Source organism: Musca vetustissima, unplaced genomic scaffold (assembly GCF_032173495.1).
Source record: "Musca vetustissima isolate MV318-11 ecotype Yass unplaced genomic scaffold, APGP_CSIRO_Mvet_v1 utg18190, whole genome shotgun sequence".
Lineage (NCBI taxonomy): Eukaryota > Metazoa > Arthropoda > Insecta > Diptera > Muscidae > Musca > Musca vetustissima.
This window is the reverse complement of record NW_026882521.1, coordinates 23,217-51,162: the sequence shown is the minus strand read 5'-3', so window position 1 is coordinate 51,162 and position 27,946 is coordinate 23,217. Positions and strand designations below refer to the sequence as shown.

General features: G+C 32.8%; 2 protein-coding genes and 2 long non-coding RNA genes across 6 annotated transcripts in view; all 4 read left to right on the top strand.

Annotated features, from left to right (window-relative positions):
• LOC133328988 (metallothionein-2-like) overlaps positions 1-27,946 on the top strand; it is a 37,269-nt gene that overhangs the window by 5,410 nt on the left and 3,913 nt on the right. The gene's annotated exons all lie outside the window — the stretch shown is intronic.
• On the top strand, positions 2,675-27,303 carry LOC133328987 (metallothionein-2-like). Of its 2 annotated transcripts, none has more exons than XR_009754295.1 (2): positions 2,675-2,723; positions 27,197-27,303. XR_009754295.1 is itself a non-coding variant. In XM_061537491.1 (2 exons), the coding sequence occupies exons 1-2, from the start codon at positions 2,699-2,701 to the stop codon at positions 2,903-2,905; spliced, it is 135 nt and encodes a 44-aa protein (XP_061393475.1). In that variant the 5' UTR covers positions 2,697-2,698. The 2 variants fall into 2 exon arrangements, 1 of the variants encoding a protein (XP_061393475.1); XM_061537491.1 differs by lacking the exon at positions 27,197-27,303 and adding an exon at positions 2,796-2,905 and having other exon boundaries at positions 2,697-2,723.
• LOC133328992 (uncharacterized) lies at positions 7,307-7,576 on the top strand. The gene is made up of 2 exons (XR_009754299.1): positions 7,307-7,377; positions 7,482-7,576. It is a non-coding gene; the product is annotated as an uncharacterized LOC133328992 (long non-coding RNA).
• On the top strand, positions 16,677-16,906 carry LOC133328993 (uncharacterized). The gene is made up of 2 exons (XR_009754300.1): positions 16,677-16,738; positions 16,805-16,906. It is a non-coding gene; the product is annotated as an uncharacterized LOC133328993 (long non-coding RNA).

The following is a 27,946-nucleotide window of genomic DNA, read 5'->3' as shown; positions in this document are numbered from 1 at the left end:
TAACACTTTGAGCACCGAATTTTTTCCGTAGTCACAGAGCAATTTTATGTTCACAGATTTAATGTAACTATCTTAAATAGGATATGAACAAAAGTTGACATCACTACATCCTTGCTTTCGTGAAAGACAGTACATTATTTCTGAAAAATTAAAGTCCAATATCAAGAAATCCAAATGCAAAATCGACGAAAAAATAATTGAAATTATTCTCTATATTCTTTTTTACAAGAAAAAAAAAAACAATTATGTTGACAGAATTCATACGAAGCGATTTAAATAATTTGGACTGTATAAATTAGTACTGTACACATTTTTTGCCCTCTTCACTATATTGAAAAGCTCATAACTTTATCAAAACTTTGATTTTTTATATTTTTCTTTTGATATATGTCGTCCATAATCAGGACTTGGCATATGAAATCCAAAGAATATATATATCTACTAGCAGCATATTAAATATAAGCTCTAAAACATCCATAAGAACCCATTGTACCAAATTTCAGCGAATCCGCTTGAAGAGCGCTCTCAATTAACCCAAAAAACGGAACTTGGGGGTACCCTTGTATGGGGGCTATATAGCTCATTTTCGAACTTGACCTGCCGGCAGACAAAAGACAAAACTATGCAAAATTTTGCCGATCTATTTCAATTCGTTTAGAGGCTAGAGTGATTACAGCAGACAGACGTACATGCTTACATCGTCATAGAATTTTACGCTGATCAAGAATATATATACTTTATAATCGGGCCCTTCTGCGTACGTTCCGAAATTAATTTTTTTCACAGTAAATTTATTTTTTCAAAATGAAATCCTGTATACGTTGCTGGTGGAGGGTATAAAAAGGTACAAATGTACCCGGTTATTGATATTATGGTTAAGTCGGTTCACATATTACATAGATCACATATTTAATTTAGACCTATTTCATGTTAATGGTCCTTCAATACTGCGAGGTATGTTAGGATGCATCTCTTGAATATAGCCAAAGTGGTAAAGGGTATCATATAGTCGGCCCCATCCGACTTTACTTATTTCCTTAGTGGTTTATTTTAAAATAGTTATCAGATTTGTTCCGTGTATAGGGGTTGTCGTTGGGTAATAAAAATCTCGAACATGACGATAATGAAATATATCGGCCAACATTAAGGCATCTCAATGATACCTCCTGAAGGAAAGAATTGATTTACAAATCTAAAATATTGGGTTAGAAATTAACATATATCGGTTATTAATTAGGCATAGCCTCAATTATTCGCTAATTCCTACACTATGTAATCAATATTGATCCCCCTAAAGGTATAGCCTTATATAACGTTGCATTCTAAATTGATATATCCATTGATTTAATGCTAAGGATATATCGAATTTACTCCTATTGTCCTTAAAAATCTTAAAAAAATCTTGAAAAAATGTTCTGAAGAAAATCAACTCTATTGCGATAATAATTCCAGTTATTCCAGTCAAGAAGTATAAAAAATAAATAAAGTTCTGATTTTCAGTAGGAAGTGAAGGGTGGCACAACCCTATCCATCCATCAACAGACAACGGAATTGAGGCAATAAAAATTTCCGAATATAAATCTTGACAAATTTCTATCAAAAGAAAATTAAAGATAAATTATTTTTGATAATTTCATTTATTTAAATATTTTATTCGTAGCATTCAAAATCGCAACATAATTCCAGTTATCAATTACAATTAATTTTTATTGGAGCAACATTGTTCTTTGGGTCCATTCTTGCAGACACAGTTGCATTCCTGATTGCAGGCACAATTGTTACCACATTTCTGAGCTGTACATTGGCAATCTATGAAAGAGGAGACAAAATATATTTATTATCCTAGATATTACGGAAATTATATTGAATAAAATCACTTACTATTATTGCATCCCTTGCAAGTCATTTTGGAATAGTTTTTGGTGGATTTTTGCTCTGAATAATAAAAGTATTCGTTGGGGTTTGAATGGTACTACCTTACTGAAACTCTACAGCTATATTTATATGTATTTTATTTATCATCAATACATACAAGATATAAGCATTGTAACGAGTGAATTTGCACTCGATAATTAGTAGCGAATTTCTATCGTTGTTTAGCACAACTAAAGGCGTGCGCACTGATAAGTTAATCGATGTAGGTTATAAGGTAATTATTGTGACTGATAATCATGTGTCATGCACATATACATAAATATGTTCTGGACAGCAACGTACACAGGATTTCATTTCGGGGGGGGCCCGGTAGTACAAAATGAACGTACGTCCCTGGTTCTGGATATATAAAAGATTTATTTTTTATGTAAAATAATACTCGAAAATAAAATTTTTGTAGGGATAGATTAAAAAAAAATAATAATAATGACCTATACATTAAAGTTTTAGGAATATTTGTTATTGGAACATCGATATTTCGTATATTCAAAATGTATGTCTGTATAACTTATATCTGTCATAATAATTACCTTATCGTCTACATCGATAAACTTATCAGTGCACACGACTGCTGTTGTTATGCTAAGCAACGGAAAAAATCGTTGCTAATTATCGAGTGCAATTTCACTCGTTACAATGCTTATATCTCGCATTCATTGATGATAAATATAACTCATATAAATATAGGGCTGGAGTTTGAGTAAGTCAGTACCAGTCAAAACACAACCAATCCTTCTACTACTTAAAAAAATATCAATCCAAAATGGTTTGCAAGGGATGCAATAATAGTAAGTATTTTTAATTCAAAGTAATTTCTATTATAGCTTGACTCATTAATAAAATATTTCCCTTTATAATAGATTGCCAATGTACAGCCCAGAAATGTGGTGACAATTGCGTCTGCAACCAGGAATGCAACTGCGTCTGCAAGAATGGACCCAAGGAACAATGTTGCTCAAATAAAAATTAATTTGAATAATTAATGAAATTATGCGGAGAATAATTGAAAAATTAAAAATAAATAAATTTTTATATTTTCTTCAAATATAAATTTGATTGGATTTTTTAAAGAATATGTTTTCTCAAAGATTATCACAGGCGTGGATTTTTTAAAGAATATTTTTTCTCAATGATTATCACAGGCGTGGATTTTTTAAAGAATATTTTTTCAAGGACTATCACAAGGCGTGGATTTTTTAAAGAATATTTTTTCAAAAGAACTATCACAAGGCATGGATTTTTTAAAGAATATTTTTTCAAAAGAACTATCACAAGGCATGGATTTTTTAAGAATATTTTTTTAAGACTATCACAAGGCATGGATTTTTTAAGAATATTTTTTCAAAAGAACTATCACAAGGCATGGATTTTTTTAAGAATATTTTTTCAAAAGAACTATCACAAGGCATGGATTTTTTAAGAATATTTTTTCAAAAGAACTATCACAAGGCAAGAATATTTTTTCAAAATAACTATCACAAGGCATTGATTTTTTTTTAAAGAATATTTTTTAAGGACTATCACAAGGCATTGATTTTTTTAAGAAAAATATTTTTTTCAAAGAGACCAGTTGGTGCCCTTACCAACTAGTCTTTCCTATCCCTTTTTTGTTTTGTTTTGAAAATTTAAATGACCAAACTTTTGTGATTTTAATGTGAAAAGTGAATTAAAACAATCAAAATGGTTTTAACAACTGTGAAATGTACTTAAGGGATCTCGAATTGCGTTCAGGACATTGGAAAACAATTACATGGTGTTGTTAACAGCCAACGTGGCGGTGTGCCGTGGTTTCCCATAAGTATTATTATATTATAAAAGGAAGGCAGGAAAACCAACCACATCGTGTGAAATGATGGCCTTAATGCTTAACTGTGCATAAAATCAATGCTAAAATATGCAAATTTTAATGGCAGAATGGGGGATAACAAGGGAAAAGGGAAATGAAATAAGAAAAACAGCGACAATATCAATTTTCCAAAAAAAAAGAAAAACAAAACTCCCAAAAAACTTGCCTTCGAGTTGGGTGGTAACAAAGTTTTGCCATTTTTTTTCCTTCTTTGGCTCAAACATTTCGCTGTCAAAAATTACTCTCCATAGTGTCGTTAACAGTTTCAGTGTCGACAAGGAAAATGGAACAGAAACCAAGATGCTTAGAGTTTTTTGTGGGGATGGAGGAGGTTCCATATTCAGCCCCAGCATTGTTGAATAGCATCATAACAATAACACGCAACAAATAACGAGAACAAAAAAGGAACATTCAAATCAACACCTTTACGCTTTGATAAGATACTCTCCCAAACCTCCAAATTCCAAAACTGATGTTCGAAGGAAAAAGGGAGGGAGTTTTAAATTACCAAAAATTTTAAAATTGTGTCTACATTTTCCATGGGAGTTTTTCATTTGCTTGAGTTCGCTTTTTTTCCCATTGTGGGCATTGGGGATAATTTTTGTTCTCCATTCAAGCCACTTTTGGGAATTACCTCAGTTAAAGAAAATAGCTGTGGAGTCATTATTCTCACTTTTCGAGTTCATTAAGAAGTTATAGAAGGCGTGCATTTTTTTAAATATTTGTTCAATGATTATCACAGGGATTTTTAAAGAACATTTTTTCAATGATTATCACAGGCATGATTTTTTTAGAATATTTTCTCAATGATTATCACAGGCGTGGATTTTTTAAAGAATATTTTTTTCAAGGGCTATATAAGACGTGGATTTTTTAAAGAATATTTTTTTCAAGGGCTATATAAGGCGTGGATTTTTTAAAGAATATTTTTTTCAAAGGCTATATAAGGCGTGGATTTTTTAAAGAATATTTTTTCAAGGACCCTATACAAGGCGTGGATTTTTTAAAGAATATTTTTTCAAGGACCCTATACAAGGCGTGGATTTTTTAAAGAATATTTTTTCAAGGACCCTATACAAGGCGTGGATTTTTTAAAGAATATTTTTTCAAGGACCCTATACAAGGCGTGGATTTTTTAAAGAATATTTTTTCAAGGACCCTATACAAGGCGTGGATTTTTTAAAGAATATTTTTTCAAGGACCCTATACAAGGCGTGGATTTTTTAAAGAATATTTTTTTCAAGGGCTATACAAGGCACGGATTTTTTAAAGAATATTTTTTCAAGGACCCTATACAAGGCGTGGATTTTTTAAAGAATATTGTTTTCAATGATTTTCAGGGCGTAGATTTTAAAAAGAATATTTTTTCAAGGGTTATACAAGGCGCGGATTTTTTAAAGAATTTTTTTTTCAAGGGTTATCCAAGGCGCGGATTTTTTAAAGAATATTTTTCAAAGCCAAGGCATATCCAAGGCGCGGATTTTTTAAAGAATATTTTTTTCAAGGGTTATACAAGGCACGGATTTTTTTAAGAATATTTTTTCAAGGACTTTATACAAGGCGTGGATTTTTTAAAGAATATTTTTTCAAGGACCCTATACAAGGCGTGGATTTTTTAAAAAATATTTTTTCAAGGACCCTATACAAGGCGCGGATTTTTTAAAGAATATTTTTTCAAGGACCCTATACAAGGCGTGGATTTTTTAAAGAATATTTTTTCAAGGACCCTATACAAAGCGTGGATTTTTTAAAGAATATTTTTTCAAGGACCCTATACAAGGCGTGGATTTTTTAAAGAATATTTTTTCAAGGACCCTATACAAGGCGTGGATTTTTTAAAGAATATTTTTTCAAGGACCCTATACAAGGCGTGGATTTTTTAAAGAATATTTTTTCAAGGACCCTATACAAGGCGTGGATTTTTTAAAGAATATTTTTTCAAGGACCCTATACAAGGCGTGGATTTTTTAAAGAATATTTTTTCAAGGACCCTATACAAGGCGTGGATTTTTTAAAGAATATTTTTTCAAGGACCCTATACAAGGCGTGGATTTTTTAAAGAATATTTTTTCAAGGACCCTATACAAGGCGTGGATTTTTTAAAGAATATTTTTTCAAGGACCCTATACAAGGCGTGGATTTTTTAAAGAATATTTTTTTCAAGGGTTATACAAGGCACGGATTTTTTAAAGAATATTTTTCCAATGGTTATTCAAGGCGTGGATTTTTTAAAGAATATTGTTTTCAATGATTTTCAGGGCGTAGATTTTAAAAAGAATATTTTTTCAAGGGTTATACAAGGCGCGGATTTTTTAAAGAATATTTTTTTCAAGGGTTATACAAGGCGCGGATTTTTTAAAGAATATTTTTTTCAAGGGTTATACAAGGCACGGATTTTTTTAAGAATATTTTTTCAAGGGTTATACAAGGCGTGGATTTTTTAAAGAATATTTTTTCAAGGGTTATACAAGGCGTGGATTTTTTAAAGAATATTTTTTCAAGGGTTATACAAGGCGTGGATTTTTTAACGAATATTTTTTCAAGGGTTATACAAAGGCGTGGATTTTTTAAAGAATATTTTTTCAAGGGTTATACAAGGCGTGGATTTTTTAAAGAATATTTTTTCAAGGGTTATACAAGGCGTGGATTTTTTAAAGAATATTTTTTCAAGGGTTATACAAGGCGTGGATTTTTTAAAGAATATTTTTTCAAGGTTTATACAAGTCGTGGATTTTTTAAAGAATATTTTTTCAAGGGTTATACAAGGCGTGGATTTTTTAAAGAATATTTTTTTAAGGATTTTTTAAAGAATATTTTTTAAGGATTTTTAAAGAATATTTTTTTAAGGATTATACAAGGCGTGGATTTTTTAAAGAATATTTTTTAAGGATTTTTTAAAGAATATTTTTTTAAGGATTATACAAGGCGTGGATTTTTTAAAGAATATTTTTTTCAATGGTTATTCAAGGCGTGGATTTTTTAAAGAATATTTTCTCAATTGTTATTCAAGGCGTAAATTTTTTAAAGAATATTTTTTCAAGGCTTATACAAGGCGTAAATTTTTTAAAGAATATTTTTTCAAGGGTGGATTGTTAGAAGAATATTTTTTCAAGGGTGGATTTTTTGAAGAATATTTTTTAATGGTTATTCAAGGCGTGGATTTTTAAAATAATATTTTTTCAATGGTTATACAAGACGTGAATTTTTTAAAGAATATTTTGTTGATATATTTTTAATATACATTTTGTTTTTGTTGATATATTTAACTGCAACGGTTGTCAGTCAGTACTGCTACAAGGTCAATTGTTGTTGTCTATTTACTTGTTAAAATAATATCTATATAAAAATAACAGCATTTGCATAATAAACAGATTATATTTTCGGTTATCTGGCCGATAAGATATGTGTCTCTATAAGAAAGGTAAATATTGACCGAAATGCTGCTGTGTGCATCCAACGAAATTTTGGCATCTTGATGATGCAAAAATTTTTATAAAAGCAGAAAAAATATCGTATAGGCATAGTATTTGAAAATATATTTCAAATATCAAAACAACAAAAGTTAAGCAAAATGCCTTGCAAAGGATGTGGTAATGGTGAGTACAAAAAGGATAACTTTATTACAAATACATTAGCAAATTCTATTACATCAGAATTCGTCAATTTAAATTTAAATTTATTTACCAACTTCTTATTTCAGACTGCAAATGCACTCCCGAGAAATGCGGCGACAAGTGTGACTGCCCCAAGCCATGCAAGTGCATGTGCAAAGATTCGGAACATGCCAAACATGGTCACGGATCAACTTGTCATTAGAGGTGGAATTATGCACAAGGACTTTCAATAATCATACGATAATGGGACATCATAAATCGGGAGGAGTTAAGACAGGCGAAACCCTTATATATAACGGCAATTATGTACTATATATAAATATAATAAATATTAACCATGCATACGTATAACAATTTTGGAGATATTTTTGGATGGGAGATATCGATATTATTCAGTAGGTTCCAATGTTGACAGAGCTCTGTCAATCATTTTACAAAACGACTTTTATGTTCTACTGTCGAACATATGAACATGCTACAAAATTTGGAAAGATACATTGATTCCGAATTTATTAATCCGATTCAAAGGCACTTGTGTCCAAAACAAAACCTTTGTTAGGCATAGAATAAATATGGTGAATTCATCCACGTATTATTTTAGTCTAAGATGCAATACCTCTTATAGACACCGGTTATTATAACCTCTCAAAAATATTTGTAGAAAATATGGGACTTGCGGAAGCCTCTCGGAAAAATGAATTACTTTCTTTGGCTGAAGAAAACGAAATACTTTGAGAAAACGAAATACCAAATTACAGATACTCAGACTGGGAAAATTACCGAAATACATCGATATTGAAACATGACCGTCTGTATGTTGTAATCACACTATCTTCTAAACAAATGGAGATAGATCGCCACAAATTTGCATATAGTCGTCTTTTGTCTACAGGCAGTCAAGTCCGAAGATGCTGTATCGATTTACGTTTAGGCATAGTTCCCATATAAGGGTACACCCCATTTTTCGGTTGTGTGCGATATTCAAGTGAATTCGCTGAAATTTGGTACAATGGGTTTTTATACCCTTCACCACACTGTGGTACAGGGTATTATGTCTTTGTGCATATGTTTGTAACAGGCAAACATAATCGAGATAGACCCATGGTTCCTTTCGAGAATATGCATAGCATCACTTTCTGAGTCGATTTATGCATGTCCGTCCGTCCGTCCGTCTGTCCGTCTGTAGATGTTAAATTGTAAACAAAGTACAGGTCGCATTTATGATCCGAATTGGATGAAATTTGGCACAGCTCATTTGTTTGGCCCAAGGACGAACCCTATTGAAATTGGGAAAAATCGGTTCAGATTTAGATATAGCTCCCATATATATTTTCGCCCGATTTAATGTAAACGGTCCCTATATATCTTTCGATTTGCACGAAAATTAGCACAGCGTAATGAATTAGGTCTAGAATGATGTGTGTAAAATTTCATAAAAATCGGTTCAGATTTAGATATAGCTCCCATATATATCTTCGTCCGATTTAAGGTAAATTGTGTAATAAAATCCGTATATATCTTTCGATTTGCTCGAAATTTGGCACTGCGTAATGAATAAGGTCTAGAATGATGTATACCAAGTTTCGTGAAAATCGGTTCAGATTTAGATATAGCTCCCATATATATCTTCGTCCGATTTAAGGTAAATTGTGTACCAAAGCCCCTATATATCTTTCGATTTGCACGAAATTTGGCACAGCGTAATGAATAAGGTCTAGAATGATGTATGCCAAGTTTCGTGAAAATCGGTTCAGATTTATATATAGCTCCCATATATATCTTCGTCCGATTTAAGGTAAATTGTGTACCAAAGCCCCTATATATCTTTCGATTTGCACGAAATTTGGCACAGCGTAATGAATAAGGTCTAGAATGATGTATGCCAAGTTTCGTGAAAATCGGTTCAGATTTATATATAGCTCCCATATATATCTTCGTCCGATTTAAGGTAAATAGCCCACTAAAGTCCCTGGAAATCTTTAGGTATAGCGTACTGAATTAAGTCTAGAATGATGTGGCAAAGTTTCGTGAAAATCGGTTCAGATTTAGATATAGCTCCCATATATATTTTCGTCCGATTGTATGTAATTGGTGCACCAAAGTCCCTATATATCTTTCGATTTGCATGAATTTTGATATAGGGCACGTTGGTCAGCTAACTAATTCGCTTTGTTACAAGAGACATTTGGTTTTGAAAGGTTTTTTGTATAGAAGCAATAGCTTCTGGGGAGAATATCCCAACAAAAAACTAAGGGAACTGATGAGGATCAGTGGCGTGATCCGAAACTATAGTCTTCCCTGCATTTCCGCTCGGCAATCAATACCATACATTCCCCACTAATAAATAGTTGTTTTTTATAAAAACAAAATACAAATGGTATCCCAAATAAACCGCCAACACTACTGAAGTACGGAATTAAGTCTAAAATGATGTTGCTAAGCTGCGTGAAAAGATCCATAGTAAGGTCGAATGACACAACGTACTGAGGTAATATAAATTAGTCTCTGGCAATTTTCCCTGAAATCGGTTCAGATATAGATATATAACAAAAACGCGTCGCCTGTTGGGATACATATGTAGAATATACCCAAAGTGGTGAAGAGTATCATATAGTCGGCCCAGCCCGACTTTACTACTTTCCTTACTGGTTATATTTGCATATGTTTGTAACAAGCAAATGGAAACAAGAAAGACCCATGGTTCTTTCTGAGAATATGCATAGAATCATGTCTGTCCATGTTAAATTGTGAACTAAGTGCAGGTCGTATTTATTATCCGAATGAGATGAAATTTGGCACAGATCATTTACTTGACACAGGGACAAACCCTATTGAAATTTGGGGAAAATCGGTTCAAATTTAGATATAGCTCCCATATATATTTTCGTCCGATTATTTGCAAATGGCGTACCAATGTGTCAAATTTAAGCGAATTGGCACGAAAAAAATCGGTTCAAATTTAGATAAAGCTCCCATATATATTTTCGTCCGATTATTTGCAAATGGCGTACCAATGTGTCAAATTTAAGAGAATTGGCACGAAATTTAGTACAGCGCACTGAAGTTAGGATAGACTAACGTGTGCCAAGTTTTATTAAAATCGGTTCAGATTTAGATATAGCCCCCATATATATGTTCTTCCGATTTTTCGCAAATGGTCCACAAAAAAGTCAAATTTAGGCCTAATACCACGAAATTTTGCACAACGTACTGAAGTTAGGATAGACTAACGTGTGCTAAATTTTATTGAATATATGTTCGTCCGATTTTTCACAAATGGTGTGTCCGATTGGCACAACATTACGCGCAACGTATCGAAATGGGCCTGAGTTAACCGTTATATGGGGGCCCGAAAAAGTGGACCGATATTAATAATTTTTAGTGGAGACATTTGGTACGTGGACCAATAAAGCTCATCTTCGGACCTGCAGAGACAAATTTATGCAAAATTTTGGCGATCTATCTCAATTCGTTTAGATGCTGGAGTGATTACAACAGAAAGTCGGACCTGCATAAATCGTCATAGAATTTTACGCTGATCAAGAATATATACTTTATACAAATATACCCGGTTATTGATCATTGGGTTAAGTCATTTCACATAACTTAGTCGAATTTTATGACAATGGTGCTTCTAAAATTCCAGGTCTGTAAGGATGTATTTTTTGAATATAGCCAAAGTGGTGAAGGGTATCATATAGACGGCCCCGTCTGACTTTACTATTTTCCTTACTGGTTTATATTAAAATAGTTATCTGATTTTGGGTTTGGTTCTTAGACCCTGTTGTAATCATATTACCTGCGGAGAATATCGAGATAAAAAAACTACAACGTAAGGTTCGAAAATTAAATATATTGTCCCGCATAGCCCCCATATAATGATACCTACCGATTTTTGGTATTTCGTGACGATTGGTCCATAACTGTGGTTTATATTAAAATACTTATCTGATTTGATCCTCGTTTTGGGTTTGGTTCTAAGACCCTGTTGTAATCATATTACCTGCGGAGGATATCGAGATAAAAAACTATAACGTAAGGTTCGAAAATTAAATAAATTGTCCCACATAGTCCCCATATAATGATACCTACCGATTTTCGGTATTTCGTGACGACTGGTCCATAACTGTGGCCTGTATCGTGTTTACAAATTATAAAAGACAAATGGAGGAACACACATGTCACCTAGTCGAGATATGAAGATCGGTATTTCGCAGCTTTACAAACTTTTGGGGTTGCACACAGCTATAATACGCTGACATCATAGGTGTGTAGGTAAAACAATCGTCCATGTTTTATAGATACATTTTTATACCCTACACAACTATGTTGTCAGGGTATTATAGCTTTGTGCAGCCCCAAGTGTTTGTAACGCCGCGAAATATTGGTCCTACACCCACCTATAAGTATACCGATCGTCATATCTTGACTAGCTGAGTCGATCTAGACATGTGTAAACACGATACAGGCCACAGTTATGGACCAATCTTCACGAAATTTTGCATGTAGGATGGGTTCTGGCCAATGAAGACCCCTATTGTTTTTGGTAAAGATCGGTTAATATTTAGGAGATGAAATGGACCAAATACTTTGATAGTATATCCAAGAGGAATGGTTGATCTTTAAATTGATACCCATTGTATTGTCGTATGTACTCGGATGTGGGAGTTACACGTACAAATTTACAGGTGCTTACGTATTCAGATATTATTTAATAAACCATTACCACTCTAGAGGGCGGATATATAGCGCCGATCGCTTTGAAATTTTCTATTTGGATCCAGGTATGGTCAAGGACAACGCCTATAATTTCCGGTGGTGATCAGATAATAATTTTGGGATGTTTTTTTTTAGTCGATCTATAGGCCACAATTATAAGCCGAACATCACCCACGGTGAAGGAAATCTGAACAAACAATTATAAGGGCGTACAGAATATAAGTAATGTTCGGAAAATATGTCAGTGTAAGAAATTGGCGCTGTTAACCTCTAATCGGGCAAGAGGGTGCAAATATCACGAAATATTGCCCAGGCTCAGAATAAACATTGGCAGAAAGTTAAAGTGCCGTGGTAGTTGTGTAGAGCATCGTATGGTCGGCCCGTCCGACTATACTGCTCCGCTCACTGGCTTTACAAATATCATTGAAAAATCATTTAAAAATTTTGAAATTGTCACCAGTTGCAAGTCTCTGGAGCAGGTCTAGGTTATAGCGGGCTGATTCTAATCTCTGAGTGTTTTCATTATGATGCTGGCTTTGATCGAAATTTATCATTTTTGTCACATTGAAGGTTAACTCAAAAGCTTCTAAACAAAACGGTAGGGAACGTTTATTATAAACTAAATAAATAAATTTAATAACATATTTGTTTCTTTTTAGTTTTTTTGCTGTTTTATTGTTATTTCAAAAATATTTAATTCATTTAACAAAATCAAAAAATGTCAACCAAAAATGTATAGTCAATTCAAAACATTATTCCGAAATCCGTCATCAAATGGTGGTAGTTTACATTTTGTCCTCGGAATTATTGCTTGGGGGAAGTTTTACAAGAGCAATGGCAGTCCTGGTTGCAGGGACATTTATCGCAACACTTCTGTGTAGTGCATTTGCAATCTGGAGAAAAAACAATTATTAATAATATTAAAATAATATTTAGAAATATGTTTTACTTACCATTACCACATCCTTTGCAAGGCATTTTGTTGTTGAGTTATTTTATTAAACGATTTGAATATAACTTTGTTTTAACAATTGCTTGATATTATCAAACTATGATTGATAACCACAACTCCTATGGCATCATCTTATATAGGCAGTGTTTGCTGCAATTGTTCAACATTTCTTCAAATGGTATCGTGTGCAAATGCATCGTTTCATAAAGTTGAGAATATTCGATGAAAGAGTTTAACATCTTTATCGTGTGCATTGCTTTGTTTGAATTCATTTTGTTTTTTGCACACCACTGTATAAACAAATACATAGGTTTTATTTGGAATTAATAAGCCATTAATCATATTATAACATTAATGCTGTTAATCTAATTAATTTTTGAAAAATGGGTCAACTCAATTATTAATATGAAACCTATAGGTCGAAACATGAACTTTAGGGAAAAATTTAGTTTGAATACAATATATACCTAGATCGATTTAATTCGTCCAAAATATTGTCCGATGAAAATCGGAATTATATTTCGAAATGTTACAAACTTACATAGTAGTTGATTTTGTCTTTTTTCAACAGCTCTAAATATTTCTCTGAAACTAACAAATGTTTTTGATAAGGGTCCAGTTCTTAGTCGATAGCGAATTTTTTCATATGGGACCATACAACAACGTGGTCGATATATCTTATTTTTAATACCAAACATCCCAGGAGTTGTAGTATGAGCAAAATTTAAAAGCTCTATGTTAAATATGGCGAACTCTATTATAATTTCACTAAACAGCCGAACATTCGTATTCATAAGCGAAAGTACTCGGCGATTATTTTGAGGTGTTGCAAACGGAATGCGCAGACTGACAGATGCCGATCCGAATCAAAATAAAGTATGAGTCCGAACCCTTCGAACTGAATCAAATCCAAAAGTATTGGTTAAAAATCACTTCAAAGTAATTGACCGCAGGTTTCTTCGACAAACCTGGCCATTTGTTGACTGCTCTGCTAGATAAGGTAAGATGGTCAATTTATTTACCTGCAGTCTTCTGAGAAATTCAAAAAAAACGAACAAGAAAAGCCGAACGATGGGACATTCGCCCTAATCAACTGGTGTGGTGAATGATTCTGGTCGTCAGAAGATGACGTGCAAGAGTTTAAAAAACAATGATCGCAGGAAAATGTGTAAAGATCTGGAAAAATAAAGATCACGCCCATTTCAGGAAGTTTAATTTTCATAGGCAGAATTTCATTCATATTCATATGGGTGAATCGATTTTTATGAAACTTAGCACTCATCATTCTAGACTTATTTCAGTACGCTTGTCCAAATTTCGTGCAAAACGAAAGATATATAGGGAATTTGGTGAACCATTTACCTAAAATCGGACGAAAATATATATGTCAGCTATATCTAAATCTGAACCGATTTTCACGAAATTTTACACACAACATTCTACACTCAATCCAGTACGCTCTTTCAAATTTCGTAGAAATCGAATGATATACAGAGACTTCGGTGAACCATTTACATTAAATCGGTCGAAAATATATATGGGAGATATATCTATGTCTGAACCGATTTTTCTCAATTTCAATTTGGCTCAAGGACGGCCAAATAAGTGACATATGCCAAATTTCATCCAGTTCGCATCATAAATGCGATTTTCAATTTGTTTATAATTCAACATGGATAGACAGATGGACTTGATTTGTGAGCTATATTGAAATCTAAACCGATGTTCATGATATTTGAGATGCACCTTTCTAGACTTAATTCATTACGCTATGTCAAATTTTGTGCAAATCGAAAGATTTATAGGGACTTCGGTGCACCATTTACATTAAATCGGACGAAAATATATATGAGATCTATATCTATAGTATGCTATACCAAATTTCGTGAAAATCGAAAGATATTTAGGGACTTGGCGCACCATTTACCTTAAATCGAACGAAAATATATATGGGAGCTATATTGAAATCTGAACCGATGTTCATGATATTTAAGATACATGTTTCTAGACTTAATACAGTACGCTATGCCAAATTTCGTGCGAATCAAAAGTTATATAGGGACCTTGGTGCACCATTTACATTAAATCGGACGAAAATATATATGGGAGCTATATCTAAATCTGAACCGATTTTCACGAAACTTAGCAGACATCATTCTAGACTTAATTCACTAAGTTATACCAAATTTCGTGCAAATCGAAGGATATATAGGAACTTTGGTGCACCATTTACATTAAATCGGACGCAAATATATATGGGAGCTATATTTAAATCTGAAAAGATTTTTCCCAATTTCAATAGGGTTCGTCCTTGGGCCAAATAAAAGAGTTGTGCCAAATTTCATCGAAATCAGGCATAAATCGACTCAGAAAGTGATTCTATGCATATTCTCAAAAGGCAGTGTGGTGAAGGATATAAAAATTGTGTGGTAAATTATTTTGGTCGCCAGAAGATGACGTGGAAGCGTTTTAATAGGAAAATGTGTAAAGATCTGGAAAAATAAAGATCACGCCTTACGCATTTTGGTAGTTTAATGGTCATAGGGTGAATTTCAAGCCAAGGAATTTTGGCATACTGAGTTCTTAGCTCTGGAAATTGTTTACAAAAAAAAAAAAAAAAAAATTGATGGTGGGTTAAAATGTTAAATATAGGTCCATATTCCCCATATGATGGTTCCTGTCCCATTTTCGGTATCTAAGTGTTTGTACCGTTTTCTCTGTGTATAAAAAACTCCTGGCTGACAAATTTACAAAGACATGACCCTCATATACATTTTCTATACCCAAGCCATGGCGGAGGGTTATACGAACTTCAGTTCGACCGTACATAATATTATTTTACTCTCGGAATCGATTTGATCGATATTTCTAAAAACACAATTCACCTATTTAAATATTTTTGAAAAGATGCGAAAATAAGATATGCGAAAATAAGATATAGGCCTATAAATAAAAACCACGATTTTAACTTATTTTAACTCGAACTAACTCCAAATAATTTATATCAAGTATAGGCAATATCGATTTAATTTATGTTAAAAATACTAATCTCTTATTGTAGAACTAAATATTTCTTCTCAAACTCTATTCAATGATGTTCTTTTATATTCTTTTTAAATAAAAATTTGCTCTAATCCCCTTATCTATGTTTACAAAAGCAATACAAAGCAAAACAACAAAAACATTAAGTAAATAAATATAAGTATTTGTATAAGTGTGTAATTGAGTGTGAATCAACAAGTTTTAGCAACCGAGTGCGATAACAGATTACTCAATTGAAAAAAAAAAATTCTGACACGCAAAAAAGAGATCGTTAGCTGGTGAGTGCAAAAAAATCAGATAATTGAAAGTGTTGCAGTTCTACACCACTCGCTAAACAGTGAACACCGTGTGGAAAATAAACTGAATTCAGAACAAAAGAAAACGCAATGCAATTTTCACAACTTCTGGCAAAGCAGAATGCAAGTGCACACGTCACATCAATGTTGGAGTATATCTGGAAAATTCACAATGAATTGGGTTGACTATATAAGAGACGGTCGTTGAAGTTGTCGATATCAATCAAAGTTTGAAAATATCAAACGCAAGTTACAAAAACAACAAAGTTTTCTTTTTCTAAAAAGTGAATTTCTACCAACAACAACAAAATGCCTTGCAAAGGATGCGGTAATGGTAAGTTGAATGTGTGAAAATAAATTATGGAGTGTGAGTGGTGTAATGAAGTATTTTTGTTCATAGGTTGCAAATGTACTGCTCAAAAATGCGGCGATAGTTGTCCCTGTGATCAACACTGCCATTGCCCCTGCAAAACTGGCTCCAAGGATGATTGCTGTAAGAAGTGATTGAGGATTGTGTGGCTTGAAAATGAATTTTGTATTGATTGAATGGTGATTTGGAAATAATCAATTTTGTATGAAATAAAATATCTGGAAAAAAATAATTTGAATTATTTTTTATTGAAAAGTCGGGGTAATTGAAATCATTATTTAACATGAACAAGCAATAAATAATTCTGAAGAAATCATGTAAGGAGGGCGCAGACATTTACAAAATGTAATGTTAATCAGCCAAATAACGCCATTGGTGGAACATTTACATTATATTGGCCGAAAATATATCAGAACGGACATATGGTAAAATTGACAGGCCTTCTTCGGTAGGTAGTTTGATTTTTAATTTGATAAAAACTTATTATTTGACGAACAGCTGATTTAAATTACCTCACATTTTCTCTCAGCGAAAATATGATTTATCTTGTCAGAGAGAAAAGATAAAAAAATTCCCCACATGGACCTCTATGTGGGAATACCGAAAATTCCCCACATGGACCTCTATGTGGGAAATATAAACATTAAGTTAAAATAAATATTTATACCCTACACAACTATGTTGTCAGGGTATTATAGCTTTGTGCAGCCTCAAACGTTTGTAACGCCGCGAAATATTGGTTCTAGACCTACTTTCATGTATATCGATCGTCATATTTCGACTAGATGAGTCGATATAGACATGTGTGTCCGTCCGTCCATCTATCCATTATAATTTGTAAACACGATACAGACCACAGTTATTGACCCATTTTCAAGAATTTTTGCATGTAGGATGGGTTCTGGCCAATGAAGACAAATGTCACGAAATATTGCCCAGGCTCGAAATAAGTATCCGCAGAAAGTTGGAGTTCCGTGGTAGTTGTGTAGGGTATCGTATGGTCGGCCCTGTCCGACTATACTGCTCCGCTCACTGGTTTCATCTTATCTTTTATTTAAAAACTAATTTTCAAGAATGTTCAATTAAAAATAGTGCACCAAACAGAGAGCAAATTCTACAACAGTTCTCCTCAATTATCGTAGACTCAAAAGATAACATTAACAAGAGAGAGTAAATTATAGATGGTTTTCATTGGGAGCATTGCAGATTTAATATATTCGCTGAACAGTGCACACGGTGAAGAGGATAAAAAGAACTAGTAGTTTTACAAAGTTTTCAAAACAATTATTGTTTTCACGTCTCTGCTGAAAGATATTTGGAAAATTCACATTGAATCCGGTTGAATAAAAAATATACTGCTACAGAAGATGTTGATATAAATTGAAATTTTTAAAACATCAAACACAAGTTAAAAAACAAGTGAAAAAGCGTTAACTTCGGCCGGGCCGAACTATGGATACCCTCCACCATAGGTATACTGACAGATACTTGAAATGAAAATATTGGGAACATAACAAAAAGTGAACATATACTGATACTGGTTTAGGTAAACCATTGTGTACACCAAATACTAATTTCAGCAATTTTTAATGAAAACTCGAAAGAGTGGACTTTTTTTTAATGAAAACTCGAAAGAGTGGACTGATACGCATGGTAGAACATACAATGCTCAAACTTCTGCAATTTAGGTTACAAAGTTAGATTACATGCTGTAGGAATTAGCGAATATTTGGGTTTATAGTTATATGAGGGCAATGCCTAATTAATGAACGACATATATCAATTTCGAACCTAATATTTTTGTTTTGTGTCTCAATTCTTTTCTTCAGGAGGTATAATTATATGGGGGAGATGCCTGAATGCTGACCGATATATGGAAGAGATGCCTAAAAGCTGGACGTCAGGTTCGAGTTTTTTTATCACGATTTCCTTAGAAAGCGGAATGATTAAAACCGATGGCTAAATCGTCTTAGCATTCCATAATTTGTAGGGTAAACAGACTATTTCGAGTAACGACTATCCCCTATACTATGGTAGAATACGCCTACATGGGGACAACCCCAACACACGGAACTAATCAGCTAACTATGTAATATAAGATGGGGGTTATATGGGAACTACCCCTAAAAAGGGGGCGAATACTAATAATTTTTGGTATGAAGATTTTTTACCATATGCGACTACAAAATACCAAATTACAGCGAATTCGGTAGTAAAACGCGGTCAAGAACCCCAAAATACCGAAAATTGAGGTTGTCTTCTATGGGGGCTACCCAAAAAAGGGGCCTATATTGATAATTTTTGGTACCCAATAATAACCCATTGTACCAAATTTCAGCTAATTCGGTAGTAAAACACGGTCAAGAACCCGAAAATAAATTGGGGGAACCAGAAAAAGTGGACCTATATTTATAATTTTTAGTGGAGACATTTGGAACCCATAAAGAACCCAATGTACCAAATTTCAGCGAATTCGGTTGAAAAGCGGGCCTAAAACACCAAAATATCGAAAATTGGGCGGTACCCTTATATGGGAGCTATACCTAAACGTGGACCAATATAGGCCATCCTCGAACTTGACCTGCCTGCAGACAAAAGACAACTCTGTGCTAAATCTCAACTCGTTTAGAGGCTAGAGTGATTACAACAGACGGGAAATTATATGGGAAATTACAAAATTCTTTTAAAATTCCATTAAAAAATTTTTGAAAATTTTTTTTCGAGCACATTTATGATTTTTGGTACATAGGTTAAGAAAAATATGCTGATTCGAAATCTGTTCGCGTTCACAAATTCGGATGCTGCGCACAAAAGTTATAGCGGTTTTAAATCTTGTATTTCAAATGTAAATTAAATGGATTCCTATTCATTGTAATTCGCGAATTTCTTCACAAATGCTTAAACACCATTGTTTTCTTTGCATACTAGTCAAATCACACTGAAATACGGTTTAATAGTCGCGAAAAACAAATATGTATGAGTTGTATTATACCGTTAATGTATACGAGATATAGGCATTGTAACGAGTGAATTTGCACTCGATAATTAGCCAAGAATTTGCACTGAAAAGGTGATCGATGTAGCTGATAAGGAGATTATTATGACAGATAATTATGTGTCACACATACATACATACATTATGGATATACGAAATATATATCTCATTATATTATGAATGAAAATTTATTAATTTATAAATTTCGTTTACTCTTACATTTTTACTTGAATTAACTAATTTTTTGAAGGATCATTCGCACCTATCGTGGCCTTTTTAAGGTTTAATTTTTTTATTACTATCTGATTTACTGGTTTGGAATTTTTAAGAAAAGTGTTATAATGACCTTCAAAGGAGCAGAAGTGAACTTTATTAGAAAAGAGTTTCAATGAATATCTGAATATTAAAAGAAAAATAGTTTTCATACTTGTTTAAATGCTTTTAATATATTCAATTAATTTCATTATATTTTTCAAATATCAGTTATATAACACAATTTTAATATTCGTCAACATTAATTGTTATTTTAATTAACTTCGGTACACTCTTGAAGACACAGTTACAGTTATTGTTGCAGCCACCGCAGTTCCTTGTCAAACATTGACAGCCTACAAGAGAAGACACCATTCGACTAATATGAAATAATGTTATTAACATTTCAGGATAAGTGACTTACTATTATTGCATCCAAAACAGGACATCTTAGTTCCGGTTTACGTTTGTGTTGTGTGCTAAATAAAAACAGTTATGTTATGGTTCACTTTCCTATTGGAGTTAAATCGGTTGAAGCGCGATATTTATATACTTTTACGAGAATTGTCGATCGTCACTACATGTGAGATAAGCATATTAGTACTAGTGAATTTGCACTCAATAATTAGAAGCGATTTTGTAGTTTTCTTTAGCATACCCCAGACTTGTGCAATAATAGGGCTTTCGATGATGTTAAGTATTTATTGTACAAAATCATATTCTATTGATGCGATAATCTTTGAAATTAATACATATTTAAAAAAAAATCCACGCCTAGATATGGGATAATCATTGAAAAATATACTTTTTTAAATACATAATTGACAAATATTTTTTTAAATTAATCATTGGACAAATTCTTTTAATATCAAAAAAAAAAAAAAAAAAAAAAAAAAAAAAGTGGAAAAGCGTTAAGTTCGGCCAGGCCGAACTTTGGATACCCTCCACCATAGATATACTGCCAGGTACTTGAAATGAAAATATAGGGAACACACCAAAAAGTGGGCCTATACCAACATTTCTAAAAAGGGGTTTACATAATCCCTTTAATATAAAAAAGGGGGTTATATGGGAACTACCCCAAATAGGGGGCGAATATTAATAATTTGTTACAATATACTACTACAAAATACCAAATTGCAGCAAATTCGTTTAAAAACCGCGATCAAGAACCTCAAAATACCGAAAATTGGGGGTACCCTAATATGGGGGGATCAAAACCCCCAAACTACTGAAAATTAGGAGGTACCGTTATATGGGAACTACCAGAAAAAGTGGGCCTATATTAATAATTTTTTGTGGAGACATTTAGTACCCAATAGGAACCCAATGTAGCACATTTAAGTGAATTCCGTTGAAAAACGCGCTCAAGAACCCCAAAATACCGAAAATTGAGGGGTACCGTTAAATGGATGGTACCAGAAAAAATTGACCTATATTTATAATTTTTAGTTGGGAAATTTGGTACCCAATAGCAACTCAAAGTATGAAGTTACAGCCAATACGGTAGAAAAATGCGACCAAAACACCCAAAATACCGAAAATTGGCGGTACCCTTATATGGGGGGCAACCAGAAAAAATGGACCCATATTCATAATTTTTTGTGGAGTGATTTGAAACCTATTAAGAACTCAATTCGGTGGAAAAAAAGACCAAAAGCCCCAAAATACTGAAAATTAGGAGGTACCGTTCTATGGGGGCTACCAGAAAAAGTGGACCTATATTTATAATTTTTTGTGGAAACGTTAAGTACCCAATAAGAACCCAATGTACAAAATTTCAGCGAATTCGGTTGAAAAACGCGCTCTAGAACTCCAAAATACCGAAAATTGAGGGGTACCCTTATATGGGAGCTATGCCAAAACATGGACCGATATATCCCATCTGCGAACTTGACCTGCCTGCAGACAAAAGACAACCCTATGCAAAATTTCAGCATCCTATCTCAATTCCTTCGGAAGATAGCGTGATTACAACAGACGGACGGACATGGCTAGATCGTCTTAGAATTTTACCCTGATCAAGAATATATATACTTTCTAGGGTCGGAAATGAATATTTAGATGTGTTACAAACGGAATGACAAAATTAATATACCCTCCATACTATGGTGGAGGGTATAAAAAATAATAAATAAATAAATGAAATAAAATACAAGCTAGCCTACACGTTAAAATGTACAAAAATTTTTTATGAATGTTCTATTTAAAAAAATTAATTTCGTATATCCAAAATGTATGTATATGGTACACATAATTATCTATCATAATAGTTACCTTATCGTCTACATCGATCACCTTATCAGTGCACACGACTGTCGTTCTGCTAACCTACAGTACACATTCGTAATTATCGAGTGCAAATTCACTCGTTACAGTGTTTGCACCTCCTATGCATTGGCGATATAATACAATTCATATAAATATAGGAGTAGAGTTTGAGTAAATCAGTACCAATAAAAACACAGCCAATACTTTTACCCAGAGTAAACATCCATTAAAAATTTCACACTAAAATGACTTGCAAAGGATGCAATAATAGTAAGTATTTTTTATTCAAAATCATTTATATAACAGCTTGGCTAATTAATAAATTATTCTCCCCTCCAATAGATTGCCAATGTACAGCCCAGAAATGTGGTGACAATTGTGCCTGCAATCAGGAATGTAACTGCGTCTGCAAAAATGGACCCAAAGAACAATGCTGCTCTAATAAAAATTAATTTGAATGATTTTGAAATTATGTTGAAATGTGAAAGCTAATAAAATAAAATAATAAAAATAGTAATCCCCACTGTCTACTCCTTATACTTAAACATAGTATTAATGCAAATAAAGTTGAAAATAAATAAATTATTCGTTGCATATATTTTATTATTATTCAAAACTAGGACATGAATAGCCAAATTACCAATCCACACCCCGGATGCTGTTGGCGACAAATATGATATAAACATATCTAAAGACAATTGAATTCTATTTGGGACAGGTTGTTTCCAGTTCTGCAGAGTCAGAGTCAATGTGTCGGGATCAATCAAATTTATGGTCCAAATATGTGCCATATTTGTCAAAGTATTAAGCGTTCGTAACTCATCGCGTTTTTCAATCGAATTCGCTGAAATTTAGTACATTGGGTTCTTATTATGTGCCTAATTTCTTCACTAAAAATTATAAATATATGTCCTTATTTTCTCGTAGCCCCCATTTTCAATTTTTTTTTTTTTTGGATTATGATCGCATTTTTCGACCGCCCCCTTTTAAGTGTAGTCTCCATATAACCCCCCTTTATACCATTTACCACACTGTAATGCAGGGTGTTATGTCTTTGTGCATATGTTTGTAATAGTACGTTTACATTGTACCGGATTTCGTCAACCCACTGGGTTTCAATTGTCAATTCCATTGTATACTTGTCATATAAATCCTCATAAAGTAGGTTAACCCTGTAAAAAGTTCTAATGTAAATGCTGTTTAACAGGCAAATGGAAACGAGATAGACCTATAGTTTATTTTGAGAATATGTATAGAATCACTTTCTGAGTCGATGTATGCATGTCCGTTTATCCATGTTAAATGGTAAACAAACCTGTCCTAATGAAATGGAATTTGACATAGGTTACCAAGGACATGTGTGTGGATTAATGTACCCAATAAAAACCCATTGTTACAAATTTCTGCGAATTCGGTTGAAAAGCGCAATCAAGAACCAAACAAAAAACCAAAAAGGGGGGAGGTACCGTTACATGCGTGCTATCAGAAAATGTGGATCCATATTTATAATTTTTAGTGGAAAAATTTGGTACCCCATAAGAACCCATTGTACCTGCCTACAGATAAAAGACAAAACTATGCAAAATTTTGGCGATCTATCTCAATTCGTTTAGAGGCTAGAGTGACTGCAGCAGACATAAGGAGATGTACATAATTATTAATGTACCCGGTTATTGATCGTAAGGTTAAGTCGGTTCATATATAACATAGATCACATATTTAATTTAGTCCTTTTTCATGACTATGGTCCTTCAATACTGCGAGGTCTGTTAGGATGCATTTCTTGAATATGATCATAGTGGTAAAGGGTATCATATAGTCGGCCCCATTCGTCTTTACTGATATGCTTACTGGTTTATTTTAAACTAGTTAGATGATTTGTTCCGTGTGTTGGTGTTGTCGTTGGGTTGGGATAGTCGTTATTCGAAACAGTAATTTTTTACACTACAAAGTATGGAATACTAAGACGATTTAGCCATCTGTTTTAATCATTCCGCCTTCTAAGGATATCGTAATAAAAATCTCGAATCTGAAGATAATGAAATATATCGGCCAACATTAAGGCATCTGAATGATACCTCCTGAAGGAAAGAATTGAAATACAAATCTAAAATATTTGGTTAGAAATAATTAGGCATAGCCTCAATTATTCGCTAATTCCTACACTATGTAATCAATATTGATCCCCCTAAAAATCTTGACAAATTTCTATCAATAGAAAATTAAGGATACATTTTTTTTATGAAATCATATAATTTTATTTTTTCATATTTTATTCTTATATTTCAAAGCCACAACATAATTCCAGTAATCAATTAAAATTAATTTTTATTGGTGCAGCATTGTTCTTTGGGTCCATTCTTGCAGACGCAGTTGCACTCCTGGTTGCAGACACAATTGTCACCACATTTCTGGGCTGTACATTGGCAATCTATGAGTGAGGAAAAATAAATTATTTATTACCTTAAACAATATCAATATAATGTGAATAAATAAACTTACTATTATTGCATCCCTTGCAAGTCATTTTGGTATATGATTTTTGATGGATTTTTTACTCTGAGTAATAGAAGTATTTGTTGTGTTTTGATTGCTACTGCCTTACCCAGACTCTAGTTCAATATTTATATGAGTTGTATTATACCGTCAATGCATGGGATATAAGCATTGTAACGAGTGAATTTGCACTCGATAATTAGCAACGAATTTGTACCGTTGTTTACCATAACCAAGGACGTGTGCACTGATAAAGGTGATCAATGTAGCTGTTAAGGAGATTATTATGACAGATAATTATGTGTCACACATACATACATTATGGATATACGAAATATATATCTAATTATATTATGAATGAATATTTATTAAATTATAAATTTCGTTTACTTGAATTAACTAATTTTTTGAAGGATCATCCGCACCTGTCGTGGCCTTTTTAAGGTTTAATTTTTTTATTACTCTCTGATTTACATGTTTGGAGTTTTAAAAAATAGGGTTTTAATGACCTTCAAAGAAGCAGAAGTGGACTTTGTTAGAAAAGAGTTTCAATGAATATCTGAATATTAAAAAAGAAAAACATTTTTAATATTTGTTTAAATGCTTTTAATATATTCAATTAATTTCATTATATTTTGTCAAATATCAATTATATAACACAATTTTAATATTCGTCAACATTAATTGTTATTTTAATAAACTTCGGTACACTCTTGAAGACGCAGTTACTGTTATTGTTGCAGGCACAATCGCCACCGCCGTTAAGGGACCCCCCCCCCCCCATTGTTAAGGTTTGTAACTTTGCACATATATAATTGATGATTTAAAATAGAAGAAAAATAATTTACAAACAAATTTTGTTATTGTTTTGTTGTTGTTTTTTGTAATTAAAAAAGTCCTTATTTTTGATGGCGGGCATGATAACTCCTCACTGGAATATCGGAATCCGGAAATTCCAACGGTGTTAGAAAGAGTACATGTCTGGCTCTCGTATGAACTAGGATTATTGACTTCGCTCTAAAATTAACAAAATGGCGGAACTTTGAAAAAATATTTTTGGAAAATCGCCGATTTTTGACCAAAAACCAAGTTAAAAAATAAGGAAGACCTTCACCGATTGGCTTTATCCTAGTTCATACGATAGCTATACACTCACAGAGAAACGTGTAGAAATTTGAAATCGATTGGGTTATTAGTTTTTGAGTTATCGTGCCCGCCATTCGCAAAAAAATGTTTAGAGAAAAACGCGTTTAAAGTTTGGGAATCCCTTCAGCCGTCACTTGATGCTGACACAATAAATCGGCTATATCTTCAACAGTTCTTGAGATTTTCATTTGAAATTTTGTAGGGACATTCTTTAAGTAGTGTAGATTCGAATGATATCAACAACATTTTTGACCCCGAGAATGGGGGGGTCCCCTTAAGTTAAAAAATAAGGAAGATCTCCACTGATTGGCTTTATCCTAGTTCATACGATAGCTATACACTCACAGAGAAACGTGTAAAAATTTGGAATCGATTGGGTTATTAGTTTTTGAGTTGTCGTGCCCGCCATTCGCAAAAGAGAAAAACGCGTTTAAAGTTTGAGAAGCCCTTTAGGCGTCTTCAAGAGTTCTTGAGATTTTCACTTGAAATTTTGTAGGGACATTCTTAAATTAGTGTAGATTCGAATTAAATAAACGATTTTGTAGTTTTCATTAGCATAACCCACAAAGGCAGACTTGTGCCATAATAGGACAATCGATGAAGTTAAGCATTTATTGTACAAAATCATATTCTATTGATGCGATAATCTTTGAAATTAATATTTAAATAAAAATGCCACGCCTATATATGGATAAACATTGAAAAATATACTATTTAAAATACATCATTGAAAAAATATTTTTTAAAAATTTATCAGTGGACAAATGCTTTTAATATCAAAAAAATAAATAAATAAAAAATAGAAGCTAACCTACACGATACATTGTACAAACATTTCTTTACGAATATTTTATTAAAAAAAAATAAATTTCGTATATCCAAAATGTATGTATATGGTACACATAATTATCTATTATAATACTTACCTTATCATCTACATCGATCACCTTATCAGTGCACACGACTGCCGTAATGCTAAACTACAGTACAAATTCGTAATTATCGAGTGCAAATTCACTCGTTACAGTGCTTATATCTCGTATGCATTGACGGTATAATACAACTCATATAAATATAGGAGTAGAGTTTGAGTAACTCAGTACCAATCAAAACACAACCAATACTTTTACCCAGAGTAAACATCCATTAAAAATTTCACACTAAAATGACTTGCAAAGGATGCAATAATAGTAAGTATTTTTTATTCAAAATCATTTATATAACAGCTTGGCTAATTAATAAATTATTTTCCCCTCCAATAGATTGCCAATGTACAGCCCAAAAATGTGGTGACAATTGTGCCTGCAACCAGGAATGCAACTGCGTCTGCAAGAATGGACCCAAGGAACAATGCTGCTCTAATAAAAATTAATTTGAATGCTTATTGAAATTATTCGACAATTTTAATGTTAATAAAATAAGAAATTGAAAAAATAAATTTTTTATATCAATTTTATTAAACAAAGTGTGTGATTTGCTCCCAACTGTATATATCTTAATACTTTTTGTTGGTCCATACCTTCTCGTAACACCGCCACAGAAGGCCAAAAAGTCATTAATAATCCGAAATAAGTCCTTCGTTTGATTTAATTGTGAAATATAATATTATTAGAAAGCATAACTTAGGTGGAAAGATGGATAGTGAAATTTCTCAACAGGATAATTAGGCATCTACTACAGAAATCTGTTAAAAACTTAACAAATACAGCATGCTTATTACTTTCAGCCTATGACGTATGCATGTATTATACAATTATCTCGACATTTGTGTGCTATTTTGCACCATTTTTTGGATCTGCAGAGTTAAAGTCCTGGTGTCGAGGTCGGCCAAATGTCCATACTGTACATTTTTGCTTCTATTTAAGTTTAATGAATGTATTGTATGAAACGGCTAAATCAAGTCAGGGACTCATTTCACATATTATGAAAATCTATATACTTGGACATGTCAAGTTTCTACCAAACATGAAGTACCATTCCCTTTATATGACATATATTTTTAATAAAAAGTT